We start from the raw sequence: 27,035 nt of genomic DNA, 5'->3' as shown, positions 1-27,035 counted from the left end.
ACTTAACTTTAATCCATTAATGATGAACGTCGCTCTTGACGGCACATGATTCACAATACTATCTGTTCAGAATACATTCTTGAAGAATATGGCGCCTTGCTAGGTCGTAGCAAATGACGTAGCTGAAGGCTATGCTAAACTGTCGTCTCTGCAAATGAGAGCGTGTGTAGACAGTGAACCACCGCTAGCAAAGTCGGCTGTACAACTGGGGCGAGTGCTAGGGAGTCTCTCTAGACTAGACCTGCCGTGTGGCGGCGCTCGGCCTGCAATCACTGATAGTGGCGACACGCGGGTCCGACGTATACTAACGGACCGCGGCCGATTTAAAGGCTACCACCTAGCAAATGTGGTGTCTGGCGGTGACACCACAATTTGTATGGTCGTTTACTTGAGCACACACACTTAAGGTAAGAGCCCGAAGTGTGCATTGAAATAGTCGGTAAAAATGGTCATTGAAGACAACACTGTGTAGGCTAATGACACTTCGATTGTATTCACATGTGAGTGCTGGTAAAGGGCATGAAACTGACGCTGTAGGTTGGATACGGTTAAGAAGAAGGCGTATGTTCATTTGAAGTTTGTTGTTCAGAATCACTAACACTGTGACCTCCCAAAGAATATACCTTTCCTCCCAATTCATCCCGTACGTTGTTACAGGGTGTTTCAAAAATGACCGGTATATTTGAAACGGCAATAAAAACTAAACGAGCAGCAATAGAAATACACCGTTTGTTGCAATATGCTTGGGACAACAGTACATTTTCAGGCGGACAAACTTTCGAAATTACAGTAGTTACAATTTTCAACAACAGATGGCGCTGCAAGTGATGTGAAAGATATAGAAGACAACGCAGTCTGTGGGTGCGCCATTCTGTACGTCGTCTTTCTGCTGTAAGCGTGTGCTGTTCACAACGTGCAAGTGTGCTGTAGACAACATGGTTTATTCCTTAGAACAGAGGATTTTTCTGGTGTTGGAATTCCACCGCCTAGAACACAGTGTTGTTGCAACAAGACGAAGTTTTCAACGGAGGTTTAATGTAACCAAAGGACCGAAAAGCGATACAATAAAGGATCTGTTTGAAAAATTTCAACGGACTGGGAACGTGACGGATGAACGTGCTGGAAAGGTAGGGCGATCGCGTACAGCAACCACAGAGGGCAACGCGCAGCTAGTGCAGCAGGTGATCCGACAGCGGCCTCGGGTTTCCGTTCGCCGTGTTGCAGCTGCGGTCCAAATGACGCCAACGTCCACGTATCGTCTCATGCGCCAGAGTTTACACCTCTATCCGTACAAAATTCAAACGCGGCAACCCCTCAGCACCGCTACCATTGCTGCACGAGAGACATTCGCTACCGATATAGTGCACAGGATTGATGACGGCGATATGCATGTGGGCAGCATTTGGTTTACTGACTAAGCTTATTTTTACCTGGACGGCTTCGTCAATAAACAGAACTGGCGCATATGGGGAACCGAAAAGCCCCATGTTGCAGTCCCATCGTCCCTGCATCCTCCAAAAGTACTGGTCTGGGCCGCCATTTCTTCCAAAGGAATCATTGGCCCATTTTTCAGATCCGAAACGATTACTGCATCACGCTATCTGGACATTCTTCGTGAATTTGTGGCGGTACAAACTGCCTTAGACGACACTGCGAACACCTCGTGGTTTATGCAAGATGGTGCCCGGCCACATCGCACGGCCGACGTCTTTAATTTCCTGAATGAATATTTCGATCATCGTGTGATTGCTTTGGGCTATCCGAAACATACAAGAGGCGGCGTGGATTGGCCTCCCTATTCGCCAGACATGAACCCCTGTGACTTCTTTCTGTGGGGACACTTGAAAGACCAGGTGTATTTCTATCGCTGCTCGTTTAGTTTTTATTGCCGTTTCAAATATACCGGTCATTTTTGAAACACCCTGTATGTTAACTTACTACACGAGTCAGGTTAGATATAAGAGAGGGTCTCTAACCCCCAATCATGCCTAATGAATAAATATATAACTCAATTAAACAAATATTGGAATGTGCTATAAATCTGCAGTGCCATTGTCTCTGAGAGGTACATGGCTGTGCTGCTGGTGGGTGCCAGCAGTCAACATGCCCTGCCCACAGCACGGTTTTCAGTATGTTTTTGCCAGATGCCCACCAGCAGTCAGTGCAGAGTCCCGTCGGCGTGCCGCAGGTGTTCTCGAAGCTCCGGGAGGAGCGGCCCGACTTCGCGCGCCAGCTGTCGGTGGTGGCCGGCGACCTCAGCGCGCCGGAGTTCCGGCTGGCGGAGCAGGACATGGCAGCCCTGCGGCGTGACGTCAGCGTCGTCTTCCACAACGCCGCCAGCGTCCGCTTCGACGAGACCCTGCGCCAGGCCGTCACCACCAACGTGATGGGCACCAAACACATGCTGCAGCTGGCCGAGCAGCTGCCCAACCTCCAGGTGTGTCACCAGTCACCAGATGAGATGATGATGTTGGCTGGTCATAGAAGCCAGACATTTAAGGTTGTCGTCGCAGCTGAACGTCGCGAATGTTCCAGTCAGTCCCCTCACATCTTCTGTACCCGTGTCCCTTACACAGCACTTAGGGTACATTTACAAAAGAGTGCGCAGTTCCAAAGAGAGCGCAGATTGTGTTCCTGACAGTTGACTAAACTGGTCAACTCGCCACTGACGTAGCTATGTTCAGAGTGGTATCAGAAACATCTCGTCGAAGTTGTGTGAAGAAATCCTGTGTTTCCAAACTGAAACATCAAAGAATCATGATTCAGCTTTCTCGATGTACACTCCTGGAAATGGAAAAAAGAACACATTGACACCGGTGTGTCAGACCCACCATACTTGCTCCGGACACTGCGAGAGGGCTGTACAAGCAATGATCACACGCACGGCACAGCTGACACACCAGGAACCGCGGTGTTGGCCGTCGAATGGCGCTAGCTGCGCAGCATTTGTGCACCGCCGCCGTCAGTGTCAGCCAGTTTGCCGTGGCATACGGAGCTCCATCGCAGTCTTTAACACTGGTAGCATGCCGCGACAGCGTGGACGTGAACCGTATGTGCAGTTGACGGACTTTGAGCGAGGGCGTATAGTGGGCATGCGGGAGGCCGGGTGGACGTACCGCCGAATTGCTCAACACGTGGGGCGTGAGGTCTCCACAGTACATCGATGTTGTCGCCAGTGGTCGGCGGAAGGTGCACGTGCCCGTCGACATGGGACCGGACCGCAGCGACGCACGGATGCACGCCGAGACCGTAGGATCCTACGCAGTGCCGTAGGGGACCGCACCGCCACTTCCCAGCAAATTAGGGACACTGTTGCTCCTGGGGTATCGGCGAGGACCATTCGCAACCGTCTCCATGAAGCTGGGCTACGGTCCCGCACACCGTTAGGCCGTCTTCCGCTCACGCCCCAACATCGTGCAGCCCGCCTCCAGTGGTGTCGCGACAGGCGTGAATGGAGGGACGAATGGAGACGTGTCGTCTTCAGCGATGAGAGTCGCTTCTGCCTTGGTGCCAATGATGGTCGTATGCGTGTTTGGCGCCGTGCAGGTGAGCGCCACAATCAGGACTGCATACGACCGAGGCACACAGGGCCAACACCCGGCATCATGGTGTGGGGAGCGATCTCCTACACTGGCCGTACACCACTGGTGATCGTCGAGGGGACACTGAATAGTGCACGGTACATCCAAACCGTCATCGAACCCATCGTTCTACCATTCCTAGACCGGCAAGGGAACTTGCTGTTCCAACAGGACAATGCACGTCCGCATGTATCCCGTCCCACCCAACGTGCTCTAGAAGGTGTAAGTCAACTACCCTGGCCAGCAAGATCTCCGGATCTGTCCCCCATTGAGCATGTTTGGGACTGGATGAAGCGTCGTCCCACGCGGTCTGCACGTCCAGCACGAACGCTGGTCCAACTGAGGCGCCAGGTGGAAATGGCATGGCAAGCCGTTCCACAGGACTACATCCAGCATCTCTACGATCGTCTCCATGGGAGAATAGCAGCCTGCATTGCTGCGAAAGGTGGATATACACTGTACTAGTGCCGACATTGTGCATGTTCTGTTGCCTGTGTCTATGTGCCTGTGGTTCTGTCAGTGTGATCATGTGATGTATCTGACCCCAGGAATGTGTCAATAAAGTTTCCCCTTCCTGGGACAATGAATTCACGGTGTTCTTATTTCAATTTCCAGGAGTGTAGTTCTAGTATTCTGTTACATTAGCTGAATGCAGAACTGACTGCGTTTTGAAATGCAATCCATCATACTACATCCACATGTTTCGCAAATGTGACGAGTACTGCCATCTGTTGACTCCGCTTGGAATCATTGTTTCTATACGAAGGAGCGTGCATATAACATCCCCAAAGAGTGCGTTTGTTCCCTTTATGGTTGGATTGTCGGTGGATTTGGGGAGGGGACCAAACAGCGAGGTCATCGGTCCCATCGGATTAGGGAAGGATGAGGAAGGAAGTCGACCATTCCCTTTTAAGAAAATCATAGAAACCTACATCAGGATGGTTGCACGCGGGTTTGAACTGTCGTCCTCCCGAATCCAAGTTCAGTGTGCTAACCGCTCCGCCACCTCGCTAGATATTTCTTTAGGGCACAACTGCAAATTTGTACCTCTTGAGTGCGTTCTGGAGTCTGAAGGATAGGTTTTGTTTCTGACAGACTTCAAACTAAGTACAAAAATTGGACAGAGAGCTCATCTAAACTGAAGAGCTGCTCAGTAAGGCCAGATAACGAATTGAAAATGGAGAAAGCAAACAAAGATTGCCGCTGCTCCTAGTGCGAAGCAGTCTGCTTTAAGGAAATACTGGAAGCTGTGAGAAGAGAACATAGATTTTGGCGTACCCAGATGATTGTATACAGTGCATTAAGTGTGGTAGATGATGGCATGAACAGTGCTCTTCATTAGAGGGTGATATTGCGTTCATTTGTGACATCTGGGGCATGTTTTGCGCACTCCTAACCGCACGTGAATGAAAAAGTGCGCATTTCTGGTCTTTTTTATTTTTTAAAAGCTCAAAAATTATTAGCTCTCCATTGGTATAATTTTCTGAACACGTAGATTTTGGGTTAACAAATATAAACCTAAAATTATTTTGCTTTCCTGTTGATAATAACCCAGATATTTACGGTTATTACTTAACTGCACACTCTTTGGTATGGTTCCCTTATCACATGGTTCCATACATTCAGAGGCAGCTCTGTGGGACCAAGAGTGGTGGTGGGATACTTTTGTCAGAAACCTCACAGCTTCATCAGCACATACACACACTATCTCACACACAACCACCTTTTCCTCTTCCAATCACCAACCAGTATTTTACCACCATAAAAAATGGAATTCCAATTAGTATGTACTCCTGGGCTGCTATCTTGTTTTAATAGTTAGCATTCACATGCACATTCACATGCACATGCATATGCGCATGCACACACACATGGATAGACACACACACAAGATACACAAACACACATTTTGTTCTTCCATTAACAGTCCAATATTTACCACCATTAGAAACGAAACGATCAGTATGCATTGCAGACTTTTTTGTTCCCACTACCCCACTTGGCATAAAAATACAGGTTCATTTCAAAAATGGTTCAAATGGCTCTGAGTACTATGCGACTTAACATCTGAGGTCATCAGTCCCCTAGAACTTAGAACTAATTAAACCTAACTAACATAAGGACATCACACACATCCAAGCCCGAGGCAGGATTCGAACCTGCGACCGTAGCGGTCGCTCGGCTCCAGACTGTAGCGCTTAGAACCGCACAGCCACTCCAGCCGGCCAGGTTCAGTCTTTGTTACCACTTAGTACAAGACACCTCTGGCCCACAAATTAAAAATCACATTATTTCCACCTATAAATTGTCTGTACTTAGCCAACAGCCTTCCCAGAATGATAACACTGGTTCCCGTGAGATTACCGAAGTTGACATCTGTCATACTTGGCTAGTCCTTGTGACCATCCAAGTCTGCTGAGCGCAGTTGGCAAATGGGCTGTACTCAGCCCGTCTAAGGCCAAGAGAAGTGGTAGTTCCGGTCACAAAAACTGACAAAGGCCAGGAGAGCAGTGTGCTGAGCACATGCCCCTCCACATCAGCATCCAGTTACAGCAATCGGCTGAGGAGGATACGGCGGTCGGTCAGTATCGTTGGGCCCTCCGAGGTCTGTTGAGACGAGGCCAAATTGACTGTAGTATTGTTCTACAACTGTACAGAACACATGCGGTTCACTTAATGGCACTACAGAGGTAACTAACAGATTAAGGCACTCTTGGCAATGTCTGTATTTTGATATTTCTGCAGATGTAAAATCTGTCCTATAAAGAAGTAGAAAATCGTCTGCATTATTTGCCAAAATACGTAAAGATTTGTTCTAGAACAGTACAGACCATGTGTGGCTCACTTATCGCGTATGAAGACAAAACTCAACAGTCGTTCAGTCATTGTTCCCACTTGATGCATGGTACGATGGACCTTTAAATTAAGTGCCACAATGTTATTTCACATATGTAAATTGGCTGCAGTGTTTATCAAAGAATCGGCTTAATTTGGCTAACACCAACACACCACCTGCCAGAGTCAGATGATGAGGGTGCAGCATATGTGGTGATCAGTATACCGTGGAACTGGAGTCTGTACAATGTTGGACACTGCTTCTATCCAAGAACATTCGGTAATTTTAATTTTGAGTATTATTTTCCATATAGTAATACTGTTACGACATTCTACATTATCCTGGGTGTAAAATGCCAACTCTTCCCCTTCTTGTACCGGAATTTACATTTTCCTTTGGTAAAATAATCGAACGCCAGTGATCACCAAGTGTTCCTTAAACAGTTAGATCAGTATCGCGAGCAAGTGAGCCAGGTGTGATCTGTACCTTTATAGAACAACAATACGGACAATTTGTGCCTGGGTGTAATATTGAGACATTCTGTTTGAGGGTCCATTGAATCTAGCACCGACTGGGTACAAAGACAGAATATCAGTCTTTTCTGAATTGAAGGTGGCACACAGAGACAAGACAACTCTGGAGTACATACTAATTGGCCGTTAGGTTTTAAGAGAAGTATAATTCCCTGCTCTTGTGTGATTGTGTGTGTATGTGTGTATGTGTGTGTGTGTGTGTGTGTGTGTGTGTGTGTATGTGTGTGTGTGTGTGTGTGTGTGTACTGATGAACCTGATTGCTACTCTTCTTGCCACAGCCCTGTCCCTCTTGTAGAGAACCCGAAAGTCAGTTTTTGTCTGAAGAGTAGGTTTACCTCTTACAAACTACACTAAACAGTTGCTGAATTCTGTTTGTCCCACAATAAGATGCAATGCTTGCATCCTCAAATTAAACGAGAGATGTACTGCAGACCATTCGCAACGTATTTGATGAATACCGCATTCGGGAGAACGACTGTTCAAACTCCCGTCTGGCCTTCCAGATTTAGGTTTTCCATGATTTCCCTAAAACGCTCCAGGCAAATGCCTGGATAGTTCCTTTGAAAGGACACGGCCGACTTCCTTCCCCACCCTTGACACTATCTGACCTTGTGCTCCGTTTCTAATTATCTCGATGTCGACGGGACGTTAAACCCAATCTTTCTTCCTTCCTTCCGAGCAGTTGGAGGACAAGGAATTTGCTGTTTCCCATCTCCGCGCAGCAGACATGCTGGGACGGCCTGCATTTCATAAAAGCAGCACTGTGTGAGACGTTAGGTAGAATCCTTTTCAGAGAGATAAAAATCTGAAAAGCCAGAAGTAAAACTCAGTAGGAGCCGCCGTTATCCACGGCCATGCCACAAGGAATGTTCACTTAAATCCGAGTGACAGAGACTGATTAGCTCACAATAATTGTTTCAGCAGAAGGCACGCTTTCTACTGTGTGTCTAACTGCAAGCACTTTGGTTGACCGGGTTTAGAAACCTTCCCACATCAGACCATCTGTGAGAGAAGAAATTTGTTAAACTTATTTATGAAATTATTATTGGTCAGGACTCATGTTTGCTGCAATTGACTGGTGAGATTCCTGCGCTGGTAGAACCAGCCACGATTCGAAAAGCAAAGTCAGACCACAATTGCTGCCAAGGAGAAAATACTTCCTTCAGGTAATTGCAGAGAACTGCATAGAGGGAAGTCTCCAACTTGGAGCAAAATACAGTACTTGAACTGGACGTAGAATTTCCAGCCGTTACTGCTGCTGTCTTCCACACTTACACTGTTTAACAGTAGTAAGCATGAGATGACGATTCAGTTACTGAGCTGAGGGGTACATGAGGCGAGTTGACCTACATCTGGGTGTAATTACACAGTTTTAACAATTGCGTCCAGATAACTGCTATCATCATGCGCTTTACGAATCTCCTAGTGTTCGCACTTACTTTCCCAGACTCTTTCCTTAAACGACTCATCGTTTTTACAGTCACTGGCCGTGTCAATGACATAGTTTCATTCTGTGATTTTATGTGTCCCTGTGTCAAGGCTATAATTCGTAATTACAATCTTTGGTCCACTCATTAAACGTTTCATGCTTAGGTCAATAGGAAATTCATTTGTTTGATGTGTAATGATAATAAACCAAATTGTTACAGTGGTTGCTACTTTCATTTGAAGTTAGATACGCACCTTCGTTAATATATCAGTGTGAGGTGTGGTGTTCAGTTGGATCACTCCTAGTACTTTTCTTTCAATAACACGTTATCTATTGTATTGCAATGTTCTTCTTAAATTTGCATAATTTTATTGTGAGCTTCACTTTTCTGTAAGTCACCGGGGATCGGACCTATAGACCTTAGGGCTATGCTAAATAGTTCAACCAACGGGTCACGATATACACAGCTAAATAATTAGATATATTACGACATGGTGGCACCTGTATCACCTGATAGTAGCTTAACTAAAGCTGTAAGGGTGTGTCGTGAGTGACTCTAGTGTGGACTCCTGACGAAAGCTAGCCCACGTGTCAAGGATCCCACCGTAAATGCGCCAAGGAAATCAAATACTCTTTTGGCAATTGTGGAGCCTGAGGATGGCGCTAAAGTGCCGCTGAAACTAGTCGTGTGATAAATAAAAAAGTTCTAAAAATACAGCTGTGATGTTAGTCTTTCTCATACATATCATCAGCTGAAGGCCTACGTCGATGCAATAAGATCGAAGTCTGTAAAATTGTTCAGTTTGTTTTCAACTTTTACTTTTCTGTCTGTTAGAAATTTTATATCACTGGGTAAGTGATCAAATATTTTTGTTGCAGGGTTTTGCACCCCGTTTTAATGCTAAAGACAAACTTAAGGTAGAGTAATGTATGTCATTTTTTCTTCTGCTATTGTAATTATGTACATCATTGTTCCTTTTGAACTGTGGTGGATTATTTACCACAAACTTCATGAATAAACATACCGTGAAGCCGCCCAACTCCTGAAGCACGTATCTACAAGATGATGCGAGTCAATGCCACATATTATTCTTATAGCCCGTTTATGAGCGATGAAGGCTTTCTTACTTAAAGAGGAGTTACCCGAGAACATTATCCCATGTGACATTATTGAATGAAAATATGTTAACTTACTGATTTATTTCTCCCGAGATTTGCAATGATATTTTACTACGCCCATGTTAACAGAGTATTCTAGTTCGATGATCTTTCCTGTCAGAAATTAACTTATTCTTCTACACATAACTACTGCAATAGATGTTCCTAACCAGGGACGTTCAACCTTCTTTGTTCCAGGTATTTATGTATGTATCAACCTCCTTCTGTCATTCGGACCAGCCAGTGCTTGAAGAGAGGCTGTACCCGGCAAAAGCAGACCCAGAAAAGATAATGGATATAGTTTCATGGATGGACGACGATCTTCTAGCAGCTTTAACGCCGAAGTAAGCCTATGCCATGATCATTTCTCTCTTTTCCTCTTAAGCTATACCTTACACACAGTCACTACATGTTTACAGATCAAGCACGAAAACATGAAGGTGTACTGAAATGTTAAAAGAAAACAGTGAACGATCTAAGTGCAATATAGAGCAACCTAAGAGACCAACGACGTCATGGTTAAGTGATCACAGTGTGGGACTGCCATGCGGGCGAGACGTGTCCAACACCCCTCATGTTATTTTCTCTTTTTCCGTTTTCCGCTGTTCGCTGTATTCAAATTTGTGTCTGTGTCGTGGTGTAACGTCCGTTTGCAACAGCGAGGCGTAGGGAAGGGACTTATAATGACAGTTGATTCTGCACAACTACTCTATTAGCAGCCGAATGGAAGTGGCTTTCGAATGGGAATCGCAAACGTTTGTCGACAAGGCGAAAAGTCAACCCAATCCTCCACAGAGAAACGCGTCTGGTGTGTCAAACACGGCATTAGTGACAGTACGTGTGCCATATGACAGAAATTTCTTACCAACGCACTTAATTTGTACGCATGGTAAGCGAGTGAGATATGCCTCCTTGTCCGGTTTAGGTGTTCATATGAATGTGAATGTGATCACTGCCAAGGAGACGATGACAACATAATAGTTTGTCACATAAGCTGCAACAAATAAACGCACCTCTTTCACAATCACACAGTTTCTCAGTTCTCTGTCAAAACGCATGTGTTTTTAACGTTTTTGAAGTTGCTTTCCGTTTTGGAAGTTTCGACTCTTGAATTCCTTTGTTGCAACGTAATTCACACCCGTCTATTTGTTGTTTTCATTTCTGTGAGACGTCTATGTCGTATTCGCCAGCTCTCACAATTGATCACGTTTACTTGCGACGGTAACGTATTCTTACCAGCCGGCCGGAGTGGCCGAGCGGTTCTAGGCACTACAGTCTGGAACTACGCGACCGCTACGGTCGCAGGTTCGAATCCTGCATCGGGCATGGATGTGTGTGATGTCCTTAGGTTAGTTAGGTTTAAGTAGTTCTAAGTTCTAGGGGACTGATGACCTCAGATGTTAAGTCTCATAGTGCTCAGAGCCATTTGAACCATTTTATTCTTACCACATGACTTATATTCTACAATCAGCGTGTAGTTTGACAACTGCCAATACTACAGAATGAGAACAAAAGTTTCAATGGCCGGACGGACAGTTTATTATGTTGTGAAAATAAATAAGTAAATAAATTGCACGAGAGAGATCTGAACAAGGCTTACTCGCATGGCAGTCCACACGCCGTGACTACTTAACCACGACGCTGTTGCTCGATTGCCCTTCTTGTCCTTCGACCGTTCGCTGTTTCTGTTTTGCTTTTTTTTTTACAGTTCAATTCACGTTTTTCCTGTTATCATACTTGATCCGTGTTCAGTTTTTGACGGGTTATCCACTGTGCCATCTTACCACTAAATCTAAATCTGAGGGGGGAGCGATGGGAAGATTCCCTTGTTGGCATAGCATTTCCGCCGAGAGGTGGACGTGATGCCCCCTTGCCTTTCAGCGGCGCATTTGAAGGCGCTGCAGCTCAGTCAACGGTGACAAGTGGGCCTTCACAGTTGACAAATTTCAAGGCGTCGGCCCTTCCTTCAGCTGGAAGTCCGCACTCCGGTGAGAGCGTGCGCACTTGAAGCAGCCAGGTGGAAAGCTGCAGTGTCTTGCGAGGTGGCCAGTCTCATGCCACAAAAAGCGTCGCGGCTTACCGCGTTCGACAGGAAGGTCTTCCGCTGTGACTTTACAGGCAGCGAGGTAAATGATGTCGTACTCGTACATCTTCCTGTTCAACTCGGATCCGGGGTCACCAGTAAGAAGAGCGAGGTCGAAAAGAGAGCTTTCGGAGATTCGAGGCCAGTCATTGTCTGGACGCTAAAATCCGCCTCGGCGATGATGTATTGACTGTGCGAGGTGCCGGGGCTAGCAGTGTATTTAACACTAAATTCTTCTAGAATCTACATATGTAAATGATGCTCTAAGCCCCCCCTATTCTAACTCCGACTTTTGCTGTTGCACATGGATTAAAAAGATACGCGAACTGACTGTAATCAACCCTGCAAGTGGAGTAGAAAAGAGTTTGGCACCTCAAATAGTTTAATTTGATAAATAAGTTAAATAAAGGAAGGTTTCATTAACGTAGTGAGAAATGATAGGGTTGCTCTACCGATTAACAGAATGAAAGTTCTGTCCAAAATAACAATATGATTTATTAAGACTAAACGCAAAATAATAAACAAAAACACATGAAACATTTACAATACATCAAATTGGCTCAAATTGGATACTCAAATAAACGCTGTGAAGGTGAAGTTGTCCCTAAACTAGATTGTGACGTTTATGACGAAGTGGTATGTGGAGCCAATTCCTTGCAACTCAAATCTTCAGAGAGACACACAGCTAACCCAACATTAATTGCTGCTACATTAGTGAGAACTCAGACAATGAACACCCAAGATAGAACAAAGTTAGAAAAGACGAACAGGCGCGCTCTGCTGAGCTCTGATTATCGCCTAGCAAAAATGCCTGCTTTGCCGGTGCTGCGGACGTACATTACCAAGCTGTCTTCTTAGCTGCAAGGACACGATCTGGCGTACTGTGAGCGATGGCTGGTTGCTTCGACGTCCCGTCGTGGTGATGATAATGTCGCGAGTACAGCCCGAAACAAATTGTCCTGGTCTGGTTGTTCCAGACTAAAGACTTCCTATCAATACAAATGCGCCTCTGAGGGAGACGAAGAAGGCTCGCCACACAATCACTGACAGTACAGTGATTGATTTTCACAAGCGAAGTCACACAGTAACTCCGATACAGTCAACTTTAGCCAAAACTGCCCAAGACCGACAACATAGGCCGCTTGTACGCAGAACGCTCAATTGCCAACTGTACTCGGAAAGTTACGTTGAAGTCGAAACTTCAGCAACTTCGTTAAACAGTTACAATCAAATAACAGTATATTAGAACATTCCCGCCCCCACGACAGTGGCCGTGGTTAACCATTCCAATCAGCAACTCGAAAACCGGCGGAAAATTCCACTCTATTGCCGGAGCACTACCATTCCACCAATGGAGATTCTTGGCGCCAATTTCTGCGCCGATTTTGCTACGTCACGGAGCTATGCCCTGAGTAAGCCAATCACAGTTACGATTTTGCAGAAAGCGCGGGAATTTGCCTGCCACAACTGCCTGGGTACACAAGTCATTCCCACGCCTCGCTGGTAGCCCGCCATAAAGTTTTTTCGCTAAGTTTTTGCGAAGTAACGGAACCTCTAGCCCAGCCGCGAGCGTGTCTGCCGCTATTGTACAATGTCGGCGTCTGGAAAGCATTCACTCGACTCCCTCACACCCGTCGGCTTACCCTTTCAAAATCAGCAGAGCCCGCCTGTCACTGGACCACCCGGGTGACGAGAGACGCTGCGTGGGAAGTCCGCGTGTGAAGGAATAGCAACTTTCCACCGCATGCAATTAGAGAGGAAAATCGTAAGATAGAAATATGAGAGAGGGCTCATGCCACCTCTCAACTGTTCTTCGGATCCATCACGAAAGCCTGGTACCTGTTGTTACAGAATATGCTTCCTCTGCATCATTTCTCCTACTGACGGCATTTGCTTCACGCACACGCTGCAGTTTTCCATGGCGACTGAAATATGTGCCGTTGTTGAACTCTGCTTTAAGACAGGTGATAAGAGAGATGTCAATAACTACCGAATTGTTTCACTGTTGACGTCATTCTCCAAATTTTTTGAGAAGGTGATGTATTCTAGAGCAGTATGTCACCTTGGAAACAATGGTGATTTTAGCACTTTGGGATCCAGAATGGTTGCTCTACTGACAGTGACATTTATACATTCACATTTGTCGCCAAATCTGCCGCTGTCCTCTGGCCTAAAAATAAAACATAGTCTATTAAAATGTGGCGCACAGTGATCTGTACGCCACAAGCGCCACTTGTCGGAGAGAGGGGGTGGGGGCGTCTCTGTTCAGCAAGAAACCATGTGCCATAGGGCTGACGCCTATGCGAAGACGAATAAGGAGGACTTCATCCCGCCTGCATGGCTAGAAGGAGGTACAGCACATCCGCGTTGTGTTGTGTGCTTTACTACTTATTGTCTGTCACCTCCAATCACTCATGCTCCCATCGTCTCATGACTGCGTATCACAACAGCGAGGCGATAGCATGAAGGGGGATGGCACACCGAACCTACTGAGGATCGTGACATGCCTCCGTGGTTTCAACATCTTTCTCCACAATACACGTGCGTCTTGGCACCCAGAGGAAAGACACCTCTAACCCTAGTCTTTGCAGCTGGAAGAGGGAGACTTTATCTGCTAGATACATGCGTTGGGGAGAGTGAGGGGCACTCAGGGATTGGAAAAGACAAGTAATTTAACATCGACACACGCCTCATCTGCTCCAGTGCTCGCAATATCACTTATATTCCTGCATCAACGACAGTAAAGTCTTAGCCCAACCGAATCTTAAGGACACAATCAGGGAAAATGACAAAGCAACCAACCGAGTCCCCCTGTTTAGATCCATCTGTAAATACAATTACAGAGTTGTGGTGCTTATTTAAGAAGCCGTAAATTATGAATTAAAAACATATGCATGAGTGCAACCTCTCCTGTACTGCACTAAATCTAAAATATTCTATGCACCTGCAGTATGTTAAAGCCCCGTATTTGAGTCTGTGTATGTCCTACACCAAGGGACTTCCAAGACACACTTTGCCAGGTAACAAACAGCCTCGTTACCCGTGGATAATTCGTAAAGAGGCGCTCCATAGCGGGACGAGCGAAGGTGTGGTATGCTGGGGAAGCGGGAGTAGCGAGGAACTGACGCACGTAATACACCATCGGAAGCTGCCGCCATATGGTAAGTGGTGGTTCCCCAGCCTCAGTACGACGCTGGGTATAGGCCTGGCCTTGTAAAAGTGCCCTGATCCCACATTGGTGTACAGCGTCAATGATCTTCATGTATGAAGGCCTCGCTGACCCGTACTCTGTGCACCCATAGACCATCCGTGATCGCACGAAAGCCCAGTGAAACTGGAGCAGATGCGCCCTGTCCGCTCCCCAAGACCTGTGGCTGACACACATCAAAATTTTCAGCGTCTTGCTGAACCTTGCGTTCAGGTCCTTCATGTATGGTAACCAGGATAGTTTGGAGTAAAAAATTAGAGACAAAAACCGCACAGCGTCTTTAAAAGGGAGTGTGGTGTTCCATATATGCAATTCACATAAATTGAAAATGCGATGAGAATGATTAGAACGAACACACACTCCTCTGCACAAAATGTAAAACACGTGATTGCAGCCCATTCCTATAACCTCTGCGCTGTAAGTTGCCACTGAGAAGTTTCTGTTCAAGTACCGGAGGAGGAAAATTGAAAAATCGTCCATTCGGACAAAACGTTGTACGGGATTGTGATTTATGTGTGTCTCGAGGGCGGACGAAATGTTCGGAACAGACAGTAGTAATTCCACGACATATAAATATTGTTCGTAATTTTTGCCTCCCCTAATTGCAATTAGTTCTGAAACTGGTATTTTTCACAAAGATGGCGTTTTCGTTGTAAGGGAATCCTTTATAGTGTGTTTCAGTGGTCCTTCGAGCATGAATACACCAAAGAGGCGGACCTGACTGTTAGAAGAAGTCAGTGGAACCTGGTGCAGTTATGTAACCTGCTCAGAACTGCGCAAATGAGCACAGTTAGGTTGATTGCGAAATATAGTACCCTCTGCGAAATCGGAAGTTTTTTTCAAAACCTGAAGTCTTCATTAACCTATAAACGAAAGAGCTCTGCCTCACTTGGACTGGAACTTGGACGGAGTCACAATAATAGACACTATTTTGTGCACTGGTGGCTAAAATATATCCTAACGGTTGTCGAAGCTTCGAGCATTAGTGGATAGTTAACCTTAGAGAAAATCAGTACTCCGTAAACAAAATGGGAACCAAGTGCTCGTAACTTGCATACGTGTATGAGGAAATACACTGATCAACCAGAAAATTATGACCACCGACCTGGTACCGATATAAACCTGTCCAGGCGATAGCAGTGTGGCAAGGAATGACTGCTAGACCGACACAAACACGGTGCGTGTAGTATCATTGGGCATGCTGTCCGTGTGCAGAATGGGGAAGGCGCGCGATTTATCTGAATATGAGCGAGGGCAGATTGTGATGGCCCGGAGGCTCGGCACGAGCATTACTGAAGCAGCCTACTTGTTGGGTGTTCAAGGAGTGCTTTGGTGAGTGTCTTCAACACATGGCGAAACCACGTGCAAACGTCGGGGGGTTGCGTTTCCAAACCCTATTACAAATGTCGAATGTCGTAGGCTGAGCAGTTCTGGTAAAACAGGACAGGCAGCGAATTGTGGGGGGAATAACGTCAGATTTTAATGCTGGGCACAGTACGGGCGTGTCTGAAGATACCATGCACAGAGCACTCCTAACAATGGGCTTCCGCAGCCAACGACCCATGCATGTCCCAATGTTAACATCACGACATTGGCAACTGAGCCTGGAATGAGCACGCGACCATCGGCACTGGACGTTGGCGCAGTGGCAGAGCGTTGCATGGTCTGGTGAATCGCGATGCCTTTTTCATCATGCCGTAGGGAGGGCGCGAAGCCGTCGTCTTCCAGGGGAAGAGCTCCTTGGCACCTATACTGCGGGACGGATACAAGCTGGTGGCGGTTCCATTATGCTTTGGGGATCATTCACATGGGTATCCATGGGTAGAGTAGAGTGACGGCCAAGGAGTATCCTACACTGGTTGCAGACCACGTACACCCCCTTAATGACGATCATGTTTACCGGAGGGAGTGGCGTTTTTCAGCTAGATAATGCGCCATGTGACAAGGCCAGGAGGGATGGAATGGTTCAAGGAACTCAGAAATGAGTTCGAATTGATGTTCTGGTCCCCTAACTTGCCAGATGTGAACCTAATGTAACACATCTGGGCTGTGATTGAACATGGCGTCAGAGCTCATCGCCTCCCTCCCCCCCTCGCCCATAATTTACGGGAATTTGGTGCGTTGTGGTGCCAGCTCCCCCCAACCACCTACCAAGGACTCATTGCATCCATGCCACGACGCGTCGCCGCTGTTATCCATGCCGAAGATAGACATAGCGGCAATTAGGTCGGTGGTTATAATGTTCTGTCTGATCAGTGGATGTATGTGTCGTGCTCCTAAAACCGGCATTATACAGTTCCAACACAAGGTTAAACTTTGTTTATTTTTAAATACTCAAAAAAATGGTTCAAATGGCTCTGAGCACTATGGGACTCAACATCTTAGGTCATAAGTCCCCTAGAACTTAGAACTACTTAAACCTAACTAACCTAAGGACATCACACACACCCATGCCCGAGGCAGGATTCGAACCTGCGACCGTAGCAGTCCCGCGGTTCCGGACTGCAGCGCCAGAACCGCTAGACCACCGCGGCCGGCGTTTTAAATACTGACAAGAAATTGTCGACAAGACGGCATCATAAATGCTTATATGCTTCATTAGCACCAGGTATCATTAAGTAGTTGGGAGTAAGTTGTTGGACTTTTAACTAACTGGTAGTAATATTTTCTATAGTTTTATGTATAAGGTACTAAATATTGGTAAGCAATCGCTAAACTCTTAATATGAGATGCAGAACCGTAATAGCATCAGTTTGTTGTCTGTCTGTCTCTCAGTGTTTTAAGACCCTTTTTCTTACGAACAGATAGATGTATGAAGTTGACATTTATATAAAATACTACGGTCTATGATCCCCTGGCGATGTAAGAAATTGAAGGTTGTACGTCAGTGCAGTCAAAAGACATGACCATTTATGTCACATATTTTGATACTCGCAGATCCACTCATCAAAATTTCCAGCTGACCTGCCTATACTCGTAGTTGCGTTTGTGCGGAACCGTCAGATCGCTGGTCCTACCAGCAGTTTCCTGTATGCGGATTTTAATTATTTCTGCTTTCTGTCTGCTGTCTTCAGTTTCGACACCAAACCTCGTCCAGAAGAGATTTATAGTAATATTATGACTCTTTAACTGATTTTACGTGTAGGCAGAACTTCCAAGAACTTTCTAATAGATCTTTCGCCACGATCCGTCCGTTTAAATTATCGTACGCTTCGTGTGTGGTCCTTGTTACGTATAACATATAGTAACGTAAAGAAACTTCCTAGCAGATTAAAACCGTGTGCCCGACCGAGACTCGAACTCGGGACCTTTGCCTTTCGCGGGCAAGTGCTCTACCATCTGAGCTACCGAAGCACGACTCACGCCCGGTCCTCACAGCTTTACTTCTCCCAGTATCTCGTCTCCTACCTTCCTAACTTTACAGAAGCTCTCCTGCGAGACTAGCACAACTAGCACTCCTGAAAGAAAGGATACTGCGGAGACATGGCTTAGCCACAGCCTGGGGGATGTTTCCAGAATGAGATTTTCACTCTGCAGCGGAGTGTGCGCTGATATCATTCTGGATATAGTAACGTAGTATCATTAATTTTTATACTTCTCTGTGGGCGACTTACCGCAGTTTAATGTGAAAATATTTAATTGAATTCGCAATTTAATATTTCACATATTGGTAACAAAAAAAGATCTACCACCACTGGCATTATCAGTTCCTAAATGAATCTCAGGTCAATGCTGACTACACGGTCGAGCGTTAACTACGGAGTTAGCGATATTCTCAATATTTTTTGTCAACAGTTTTGTATTTTCCTGGCGTTTCTCTTATTCTTTCCTTCCGTTGTGGGAAGCATTAGACTATAGAAATATAACAGCATGTAAATGGTTGTTCCTCATACTTTTCAGTCGGCAACAACTTTTGAATGAAATTCATCTGAGTTAGCCGCTACTTTCACATGGTGAAATTATATTCACAAGCTTCGATGATAAACGAACTGTCAGCAACATGTTGTTGTCAGGAATTTGTTTTCCTCGATTTTGTGCGTGTTTGCTGTTTTGTCCAATAACAACATTGCTTGCATATGAGAATCGTGGCGGTTAAGCTGTACAGATTGTTGATGTTACATAGCAGGAACCAGGCACAGTTTGTGTTTTTTTACATATTAAATAAGCACCGTTACCCGTTTAGAATTTATACATTCATCTTCAGACGGTTTGCGTGTTTTTCCAAACGTGTGGACGTCGGTGTAAAACTGAGATGCCGTGAAATGACTACCAGAGACATTTGTTCTTATCGTCTCTCTCGAACGGATAATACTTACGTTGTTCATAATGTTCACACATACACTCACTGCGACCTCGATTGTTATTTAACTTTGTTGGATGACACGCAGAATATTTTGGTTCAGTATGTGTTTTGACCAGCTTATAGCACGTGGAAATAAATCGCTTTGCAAATCAAAACACTTGGTGTCCTTTTACTAAAGTAAACTAAAACTAAATGGTGACTGGTTGCTACTGTGCCCCATCAAAATTCTATACCTTTCAGTTGCCGATTATTTTCATTATTTGTTTCTGTATCATAAGAGATTAAAATTTATAACAAAGAACATTCAGAATTTGGTGACCTCTGGCTGGCAAAGGACCATGTTACAAAGGTGGATAATTACTAAGAAAAAAGCATGTCCATAGACCAGAAACGCAGTTTTGCACAGTGAATGCCAAGTTTAGCTATGAAAGGAGAATATACATAATGTTCCAAGGAAACAATCACATTAACTCTTTATGAATGTTTGCGTCACAACCTTAAAGAGAAACTCAAACATTTCATTTATTTATGTGGCAGATTCTGAGTCAATAGAATGTTCTGGAGAGCTGTAACTTCTGAAGTTTTTTCTCTTTTGTATAGATTCTCAAAGCACTGCTAGAAAAGTGTTGTAAATATAGAGAAATTTAGTTTCTGTTAGCTTGTTTTGATATCTGATCTGGCGTCGTTGTAGTCAGAATGTAGATTGAGTAAAATAATTAATTTAAATGGCTAAGCTCTGGAAGCAACTAACGCATGATTGTACCTTTAACGCGGAAAAGGTAATTTCTTGTAAGGACAACCTGTGAAAAAAGAATGTTTGTGCTCTCTGTAGTTACTGAGTAATTGAAAAAAGTGTACAAGCATCGGACTTGGACATTGCGCCTCCACTCGTTTATCTACGAGCGGAAAAATCTTGAATGTTTGACAAATTTTTTGCTGCCTGCGCAGGACTGACCGAAATCCACTCCCAGCTCATATATAAAAGTTCGAACTGCACACAGTCACAGCAACATTAACTTACGTCTAAGAAATTGTAAATTATAAAAAAAGCAACAAAAATAGACTTGGTGCTTTGGGAGGTTGTAGCTGAGAGCTTTTAGAAAAATGGCATGGGGGTGCGGTGATGGAAAGGAGGATCTGCTATTGTGTTTCTGGAAAATTCGCTTATGAGACAAAAAGTAATTTGCTCATATACATATATTTACGCAAGGTATTACCGACGCGGACACTGATGGTGCTCTCGGTAACTGGCAATCGAACTGAGATTGCCAAAATTCAATAGACTATGTAAAACTCAGTCTCTCAGAGAGAAACGGCAAGAAAAAAGATTTACGATTTTCAATCTAGCATACAAAGCAGTTATGAAGACGATGTGCAATGGAAAAGCAAAGTTTCCATTCACGTACTCACCGACCGCGCCAAAGCGTTCCGAAGTAAAATCTACACAGTAATCTCAAAAATATCATCTGCAAACAGGCTCCATTTGAAAGATGCTAATTAGATGTGATATGTATTTCCTCACGCAGCCACCTCTTGCAACCCATTCACAGAACGACAGAATTCGGGCAACCACCCCTTCTAGAGTGTCTATCGATGTTTCGAACAGCAAACGCTTCATCTCCCGGCCACATTAAGAGTAATGTCAGGAGAAACCAATGGCCACAGTAGTGGTGGTCCGCTCCAAATCCAACAACAATGTCCCAATGCTCTCTGACGTCCAGGGTCTCGTCGATCTGGAACAGTAATCCTTGCCTGACTGCACAGACACTCCAGAGGGCCTGGTTTACTGGTCTGAAGCTTCAGCCACTATTAGTGAAGCATCTGATTGTTTTGAGTGTGTTAGACAAACATTAGTGCGCAATGCCAGCTGTGCATTAATGTAAACAGCCAATATTTTCAGCAACATCTTTCAAATCGGTCAAATGGCTCTGAGCACTATGGGACTTAACTGCTGAGGTCATCAGTCCCCTAGAACTTAGAACTACTTAAACCTAACTAACCTAAGGACATCACACACATCCATGCCCGAGGCAGGATTCGAACCTGCGACCGTATCGATCGCGCGGTTCCAGACCGCGCCTAGAACCGCTCGGACACACCGGCCGGCAGCAACATCTTTGAAACGACGTTCATCACACGGCAGTTTTAACACCGTCTCTGAATGTCAGTAGCGTCAAAACAGTCACCGAACACACGTGGCGAAACGGTGCACCTAGTTTTGTTACATAAAGAAATGTCGTCCCTAAACACTCTCTCATTTTCTTAAGATTACTCTGTTGACTTATGTGTTTTGGATCTGCCAACAGATTACTGGGAAACCTGCCTAACACGTACGTGTTATCCAAGAACCTCGCTGAGAAACTTGTAGCCGATTACGCCTCCAGACTACCAATTATTATTTCCAGACCGTCCATTGGTAAGTATACGCTCGCATTGCTAGGACTGTTTAATATACAGCATATTAAAAAAGATATGCATCAATCATTCGCAGAAGTGTATCCGTGCAGAAGAATCAGCCACTGACAGTGCTTCCACATTGTATTCACGGTGCGTGTACATCAGGGTCTCGCATAGCACTCTCCAGTCATGTGGCGGACATTACTTGCTGCAGCCATTTGTCTTACGCTGACGCCAGGGTTGTCCTGAAAATAAGAAGATGTTCCTCCACAGCTGAGGTACCCTCGCCCTTTTAACCCTTTCCCAGTCACCAGTAGTGGGTTCAAAGGTCCCATCTTCCTTAAGGCGACGATGAGTTGCTTCAAACAGCTTTCTATAGGGCCACCGTCGTTATGGAAATCTCTGCACATGCCAATGTTGAGCGCCACAGATATTACCATCCGTTAATCTGTACAGTGAATGAATATCTGGCAGCTCTGTGTCTAAGTACACTTCCATTGCAGTGTACGGGAAGCTACGTTGGTGGATGATATGGGCTTGATGCTGGTAGAGCGTGTCAAAAAGATTAATGACGTGAATCACTTCTCAACATTACCTTCGTTCCTACGGAACCACAAATACTGACGCTGAACCTAAGAATTACAACTGACTGTACATTCTAACCAGTTGTAGATAAGACGGTATTTTGAACACTTCATTTAAGAAAACATTTCACGTAATGGCTAGTACTTTCTGTTTCTGTGTCTTTCCCATGATTAATGTGATTATGAAAAGAAGTATAAAATGAGTACTGACATGGAAATAAAGTGTTTAAGGGCAGATGTGCATATAAAATATTGTATTTCTTCATTTTTGAGGAATGTTGCCTGGAAGTTTGGCCATTCCTTTTCGTTACACCCTGTCTTTGCATTCTGCGCATGACGTGCACCCAACTTTGCGTTTTAATCTACACGCTGCTCATTCCTTTATCAAGTGTGGAGGAAAATGTAGCTAACTGACACAGCAACAGCCTCGACTGCAAAAGTGAATTCTCACTCCCCCTCTTGTAATGACAAGTCATATTTCCGTACAGGGTTACATATGCGAAGCGCATCACAGAAAATTCATCTCAGCACAGATTATCAAAGGAGGGATTCTGCAAAAAGTTTCTGTAAAGCTGTTCTTACAACGAACTGATTGAAAATCAATGCGTTGTTTGTCACTATGTGCCTTCTGGCGAGTGTGTCAAAATCATAACATCTGAAATACAGGACAGTTTAGTGGGGTTCTGTGCTGGGGATAAAGTGCTAATGAATCAGACCGCGAAACGAAATATTTGTATTTTCTGTTTAGTGTTTACACAGTTCGGTACTCACCAGGTTAAACAATAGAGAGAAAGTGTAACTGCAAAGGTGAACGCCATTACTAACTAACGCGGCACATGTGAAACGTGGAAATATCACGATAATAGCAGTGAAATTAGATATCGTGAAATGGAATGAATAGAAATAATGGGGTGAATAGAAACGAACTTCCAAAGAAGTTGTATGCTATTCTATGGGACTACAGATGGGAATATCATTCAAAGACTTGTTTGTCTAAGTTGATAGCGAACCAGTCTTACGTGGAAATAACGAACTTCTAACACAGTCAGCTGATGTTTTGTTTACTCTACAGCAAGCATCGGATGTGGTGCTGACTCTGCTTACTTCGAATTTTAACTGAAAAATGCAGTCAAAATTGTGTTGTTTTAATTGATTTCTTTATTTAACCTGATTTGATTGGAGTCATCATACCCTCTCTTACGTCGGATCGTGGTTTCACACATACTGTACTTTTTTTATATCATGGTTACCCAAGAAACAACAGTTTTAATGTGAAAAATGTCATAAAAACGATTTGAGTGTCCATAGTGACAATTTGAGTAAATGATAGTGACTACGAATTACTAAAGTTAATACTGAGAGTAATTGTCCTAACCGATCGCGGTCGCGTTCTCGCTTCCCGAGCGCGGGGTCCCGGGTTCGATACCCGACGGTGTCAGGGATTTTCATCTGCCTCGAGATGACTGAGTGTTTGTCATTCATGAAAGTGGCGGGATTGGACAGAGTAAGGTTGGGAATTTGTACGGCCGCTGATAACCGCACAGTTGAGCGCCCCAAAGAAAACCAAACATGATAATCCTCACAATCCTAACCGACATACGGCCATCATTGGCACCGAGGCAGAACCAGCTTTCATCAGAAAACGCAGCAGACGTCCATCCTCACCTCGAATGACCTCTGGCTTCACGCCACTGAAGCCGCAAACGGCGTTAAAGGGCATTTGGCTCGGAGCTCTCCTTGAAGTAACCAATTTGTAACAGTTCGTTGCGTCATTGTGGTGCCATCTGCTGCTCATACTGCTACTGCATATGCAGTATGATGCGCCAGAGCCATACGCTGAACCCGATGGTCTCCCCACGCGATAGTAGCCCTTTCTTTAGCGCGACCGTACATCCTCGTAGCCACCGCTGCCAGCAGTCATATACATTTGCTACATCCCTGCCAGTTATGTCTGCAATAGTACAGAAGGAACATCCAACTTCTCGTAGCCCTTTTACACCACCTCGTCCTCACCACCTCGTGAGATGTTGACAATGGCGTCTTTGTCGCCATAAAGGCGTTCTTGACTAACGTCAGCTCACCGCGTCAAGCCTCAAAGGTAACTAACGCTCACGACCGTTACAGCTTGTATTTAAACAAACCTGATTTGCATCCTGATAGTGACTCTACTAGCACCACCCTTATTCGACAGCCGTGACATGTTATTAGACATCATCTTTCAGATATATAAACAAGCCAATCAACTTCCGTTTATATCGCCCAAATCCTTTTTGGTGCTACGATTTTTTTACGTTAGGATACGTTTTTCACTCCGGTTTATTTAACTTCAGTTCAGCCAAGTCCATCTGTATTGCAGTAATTCCTTAATACAAGCAAGTTCGGCTTAGACAATATCAACAGAGAGGTGAGGCTAGCTAGCTAGCTTCGAATGCGCCGAGTTAACCTCACTATCAGACTTTTGGCGTAGGTGCGGTCGCTTCTTAAGTCACGCCCGGGTTCCCGGGTTCGATTCCCGGCGGGGTCAGGGATTTTCTCTGCCTCGTGATGGCTGGGTGTTGTGTGCTGTCCTTAGGTTAGTTAGGTTTAAGTAGTTCTAAGTTCTAGGGGACTTATGACCACAGCAGTTGAGTCCCATAGTGCTCAGAGCCAGCCAGCTTCTTAAGTGGTGGAACTGGCCTCGTGAGCTGCTGAGGATGTCCACGATTTGCTGCCGACTTCTTGATGTGACTGCCTTGCGTGGTGTCGAAAGTGTACGACACTACAATAAAATCATACGTTAGATCCATAATTAATTACAGGTTTAGAACTTAGAAAAGCTTTGGAATACTTAAGATCGAATAAAGCAGAAGTGATAGATAACATTCAAGCAGAATTTCCAAAATCATTGGGTGAGTGGCAACAAAACAACTACTCATGTTGGTGTGTATAATTTGTGAGACTGCCGATATACCATCTAGAATGCAACGGGAAAACATCATCCACACAATTTCGAAAATTGCAAGAGCCGACAAGTGCGAGAATTATTGTCCAATCAGTTCAACAGCTCATGCATCCAACTTGCTGACAAGAGTCATATACAGATTAATGGGAAAGAAAATTGAATATATGTTAAATGACGGCCAGTTTGTCTTTTGGTAATGTAAAGGACCAAAGAGACAGTTCTTACGTTGCGGCTGATAACGGAAGCAAGACTAAAGAAAAATCAAGACCCGTTTATAGGATTTGTCAACCTGGAAAAAGTGTTCACCAATGTCAGACGGTATAATATGTTCGAAATTATGAGAAAAATAGGGGTAAGCTATAGGGACAGATGGATAATATTTACAAGCGCCAAGAGTAGAAGACCAAGAACGTCGGACTCATATTAAAAAGGTTTAAGACAAGCATGTATTCTTGCGCCCCCAGCAAATAATTTAGCATGTGGGTTTCAAGCGCTACTCTGAGATGAAGAATTTCTCTCACATGAGAGAAATTAGTGGCGGGCGCGAAACACATAATCTCTCCCGTATTTTACGGCGAAAGAATGTAATGTCCCCGCAGAATTATTCTCGACTCCTACCTATCGATGCCACGGTATTAACGCTTTCGTAGTTATAATTTGTTACAACTTATGTTTTATGTTACATATATTTGGAAAATAAAACTTATCTGCTGTCTTGCGTTATGACCAGTAATAGAATTTCGCTTCAAAACAAAATTTAAGCCTCCCGATTATGAAATTCATTGTGGTGGAACACATGTGTCCATATTTTTATTTGGACCTAGGAGTTTCGAAGTTAAATTTTTGTTTGCAGAGTGATATTATCAACGTGGCAGTATTGTAAAAAGGTACACAAGCCAGAACAGACTTATTCTCGTGACAATTGAAGACATAAAATATTCCACACAAAGTTACAATATAATAATTTAAAGACTGATTTGACATACCACATACTAATGTTTTCTAGGTTCTGTTTAGTTTGCTGGGTCGTATACGCCACGCTAAAATTATGTAGGTCTACAAACCAGCAGAATTACTAAGGCGTGAATTAATGTTTCAGAATTACGTTTAATACGTGTAAATCTGATTTTAGCTAAACAGACATACTGTGCCAGGTATTAACACTCGCCACCCCAGCTGATGGCTCATAGCCTTCTATGAGGGTGTCTCTCCCTGTTGCCGTGCGCATCACGGCCTGTTTCTGAAGGGTCCTGTGTGGTCATGGCATCCATTCTCGCTGTTGATATCTCTCGAACGCCTGTTTATAAATCACAACAAGGAGACGCGTTCGATAACAACTTACTAGACTCCCAGTTCCTTTATTATTTGTTATGTATGTAGGGCCGTCTTAGCGAGACAACATGGTTACTGTCAATGGATTTTCGTTCCTCTTTATTAGAAGTACAGGGTGTTTCAAAAATGACCGGTATATTTGAAACGGCAATAAAAACTAAACGAGCAGCGATAGAAATACACCGTTTGTTGCAATATGCTTGGGACAACAGTACATTTTCAGGCGCACAAACTTTCGAAATTACAGTAGTTACAATTTTCAACAACAGATGGCGCTGCAAGTGATGTGAAAGGTATAGAAGACAACGCAGTCTGTGGGTGCGCCATTCTGTACGTCGTCTTTCTGCTGTAAGCGTGTGCTGTTCACAACGTGCAAGTGTGCTGTACACAACATGGTTTATTCCTTAGAACAGAGGATTTTTCTGGTGTTGGAATTCCACCGCCTAGAACACAGTGTTGTTGCAACAAGACGAAGTTTTCAACGGAGGTTTAATGTAACCAAAGGACCGAAAAGCGATACAATAAAGGATCTGTTTGAAAAATTTCAACGGACTGGGAACGTGACGGATGAACGTGCTGGAAAGGTAGGGCGACCGCGTACGGCAACCACAGAGGGCAACGCGCAGCTAGTGCAGCAGGTGATCCGACA

The 27,035-nt window shown here is 44.7% G+C and overlaps 1 protein-coding gene across 2 annotated transcripts in view; it reads left to right on the top strand.

Annotated features, from left to right (window-relative positions):
* Nucleotides 1–27,035, top strand: part of LOC126100488 (fatty acyl-CoA reductase 1-like) — a 149,382-nt gene that overhangs the window by 51,050 nt on the left and 71,297 nt on the right. For both annotated transcript variants that reach the window (XM_049911096.1, XM_049911095.1), the window contains exons 3-5: nt 2,189–2,437; nt 9,737–9,882; nt 21,439–21,548. In XM_049911096.1, coding sequence (XP_049767053.1) covers nt 2,189–2,437; nt 9,737–9,882; nt 21,439–21,548 — 505 coding nt within the window. The remainder of the gene's footprint in view (nt 1–2,188; nt 2,438–9,736; nt 9,883–21,438; nt 21,549–27,035) is intronic.

This window comes from Schistocerca cancellata, chromosome 9, assembly GCF_023864275.1.
Source record: "Schistocerca cancellata isolate TAMUIC-IGC-003103 chromosome 9, iqSchCanc2.1, whole genome shotgun sequence".
Lineage (NCBI taxonomy): Eukaryota > Metazoa > Arthropoda > Insecta > Orthoptera > Acrididae > Schistocerca > Schistocerca cancellata.
Note: the sequence above shows the minus strand (reverse complement) of the source record. Positions and strands in the feature narration are given on the sequence as shown.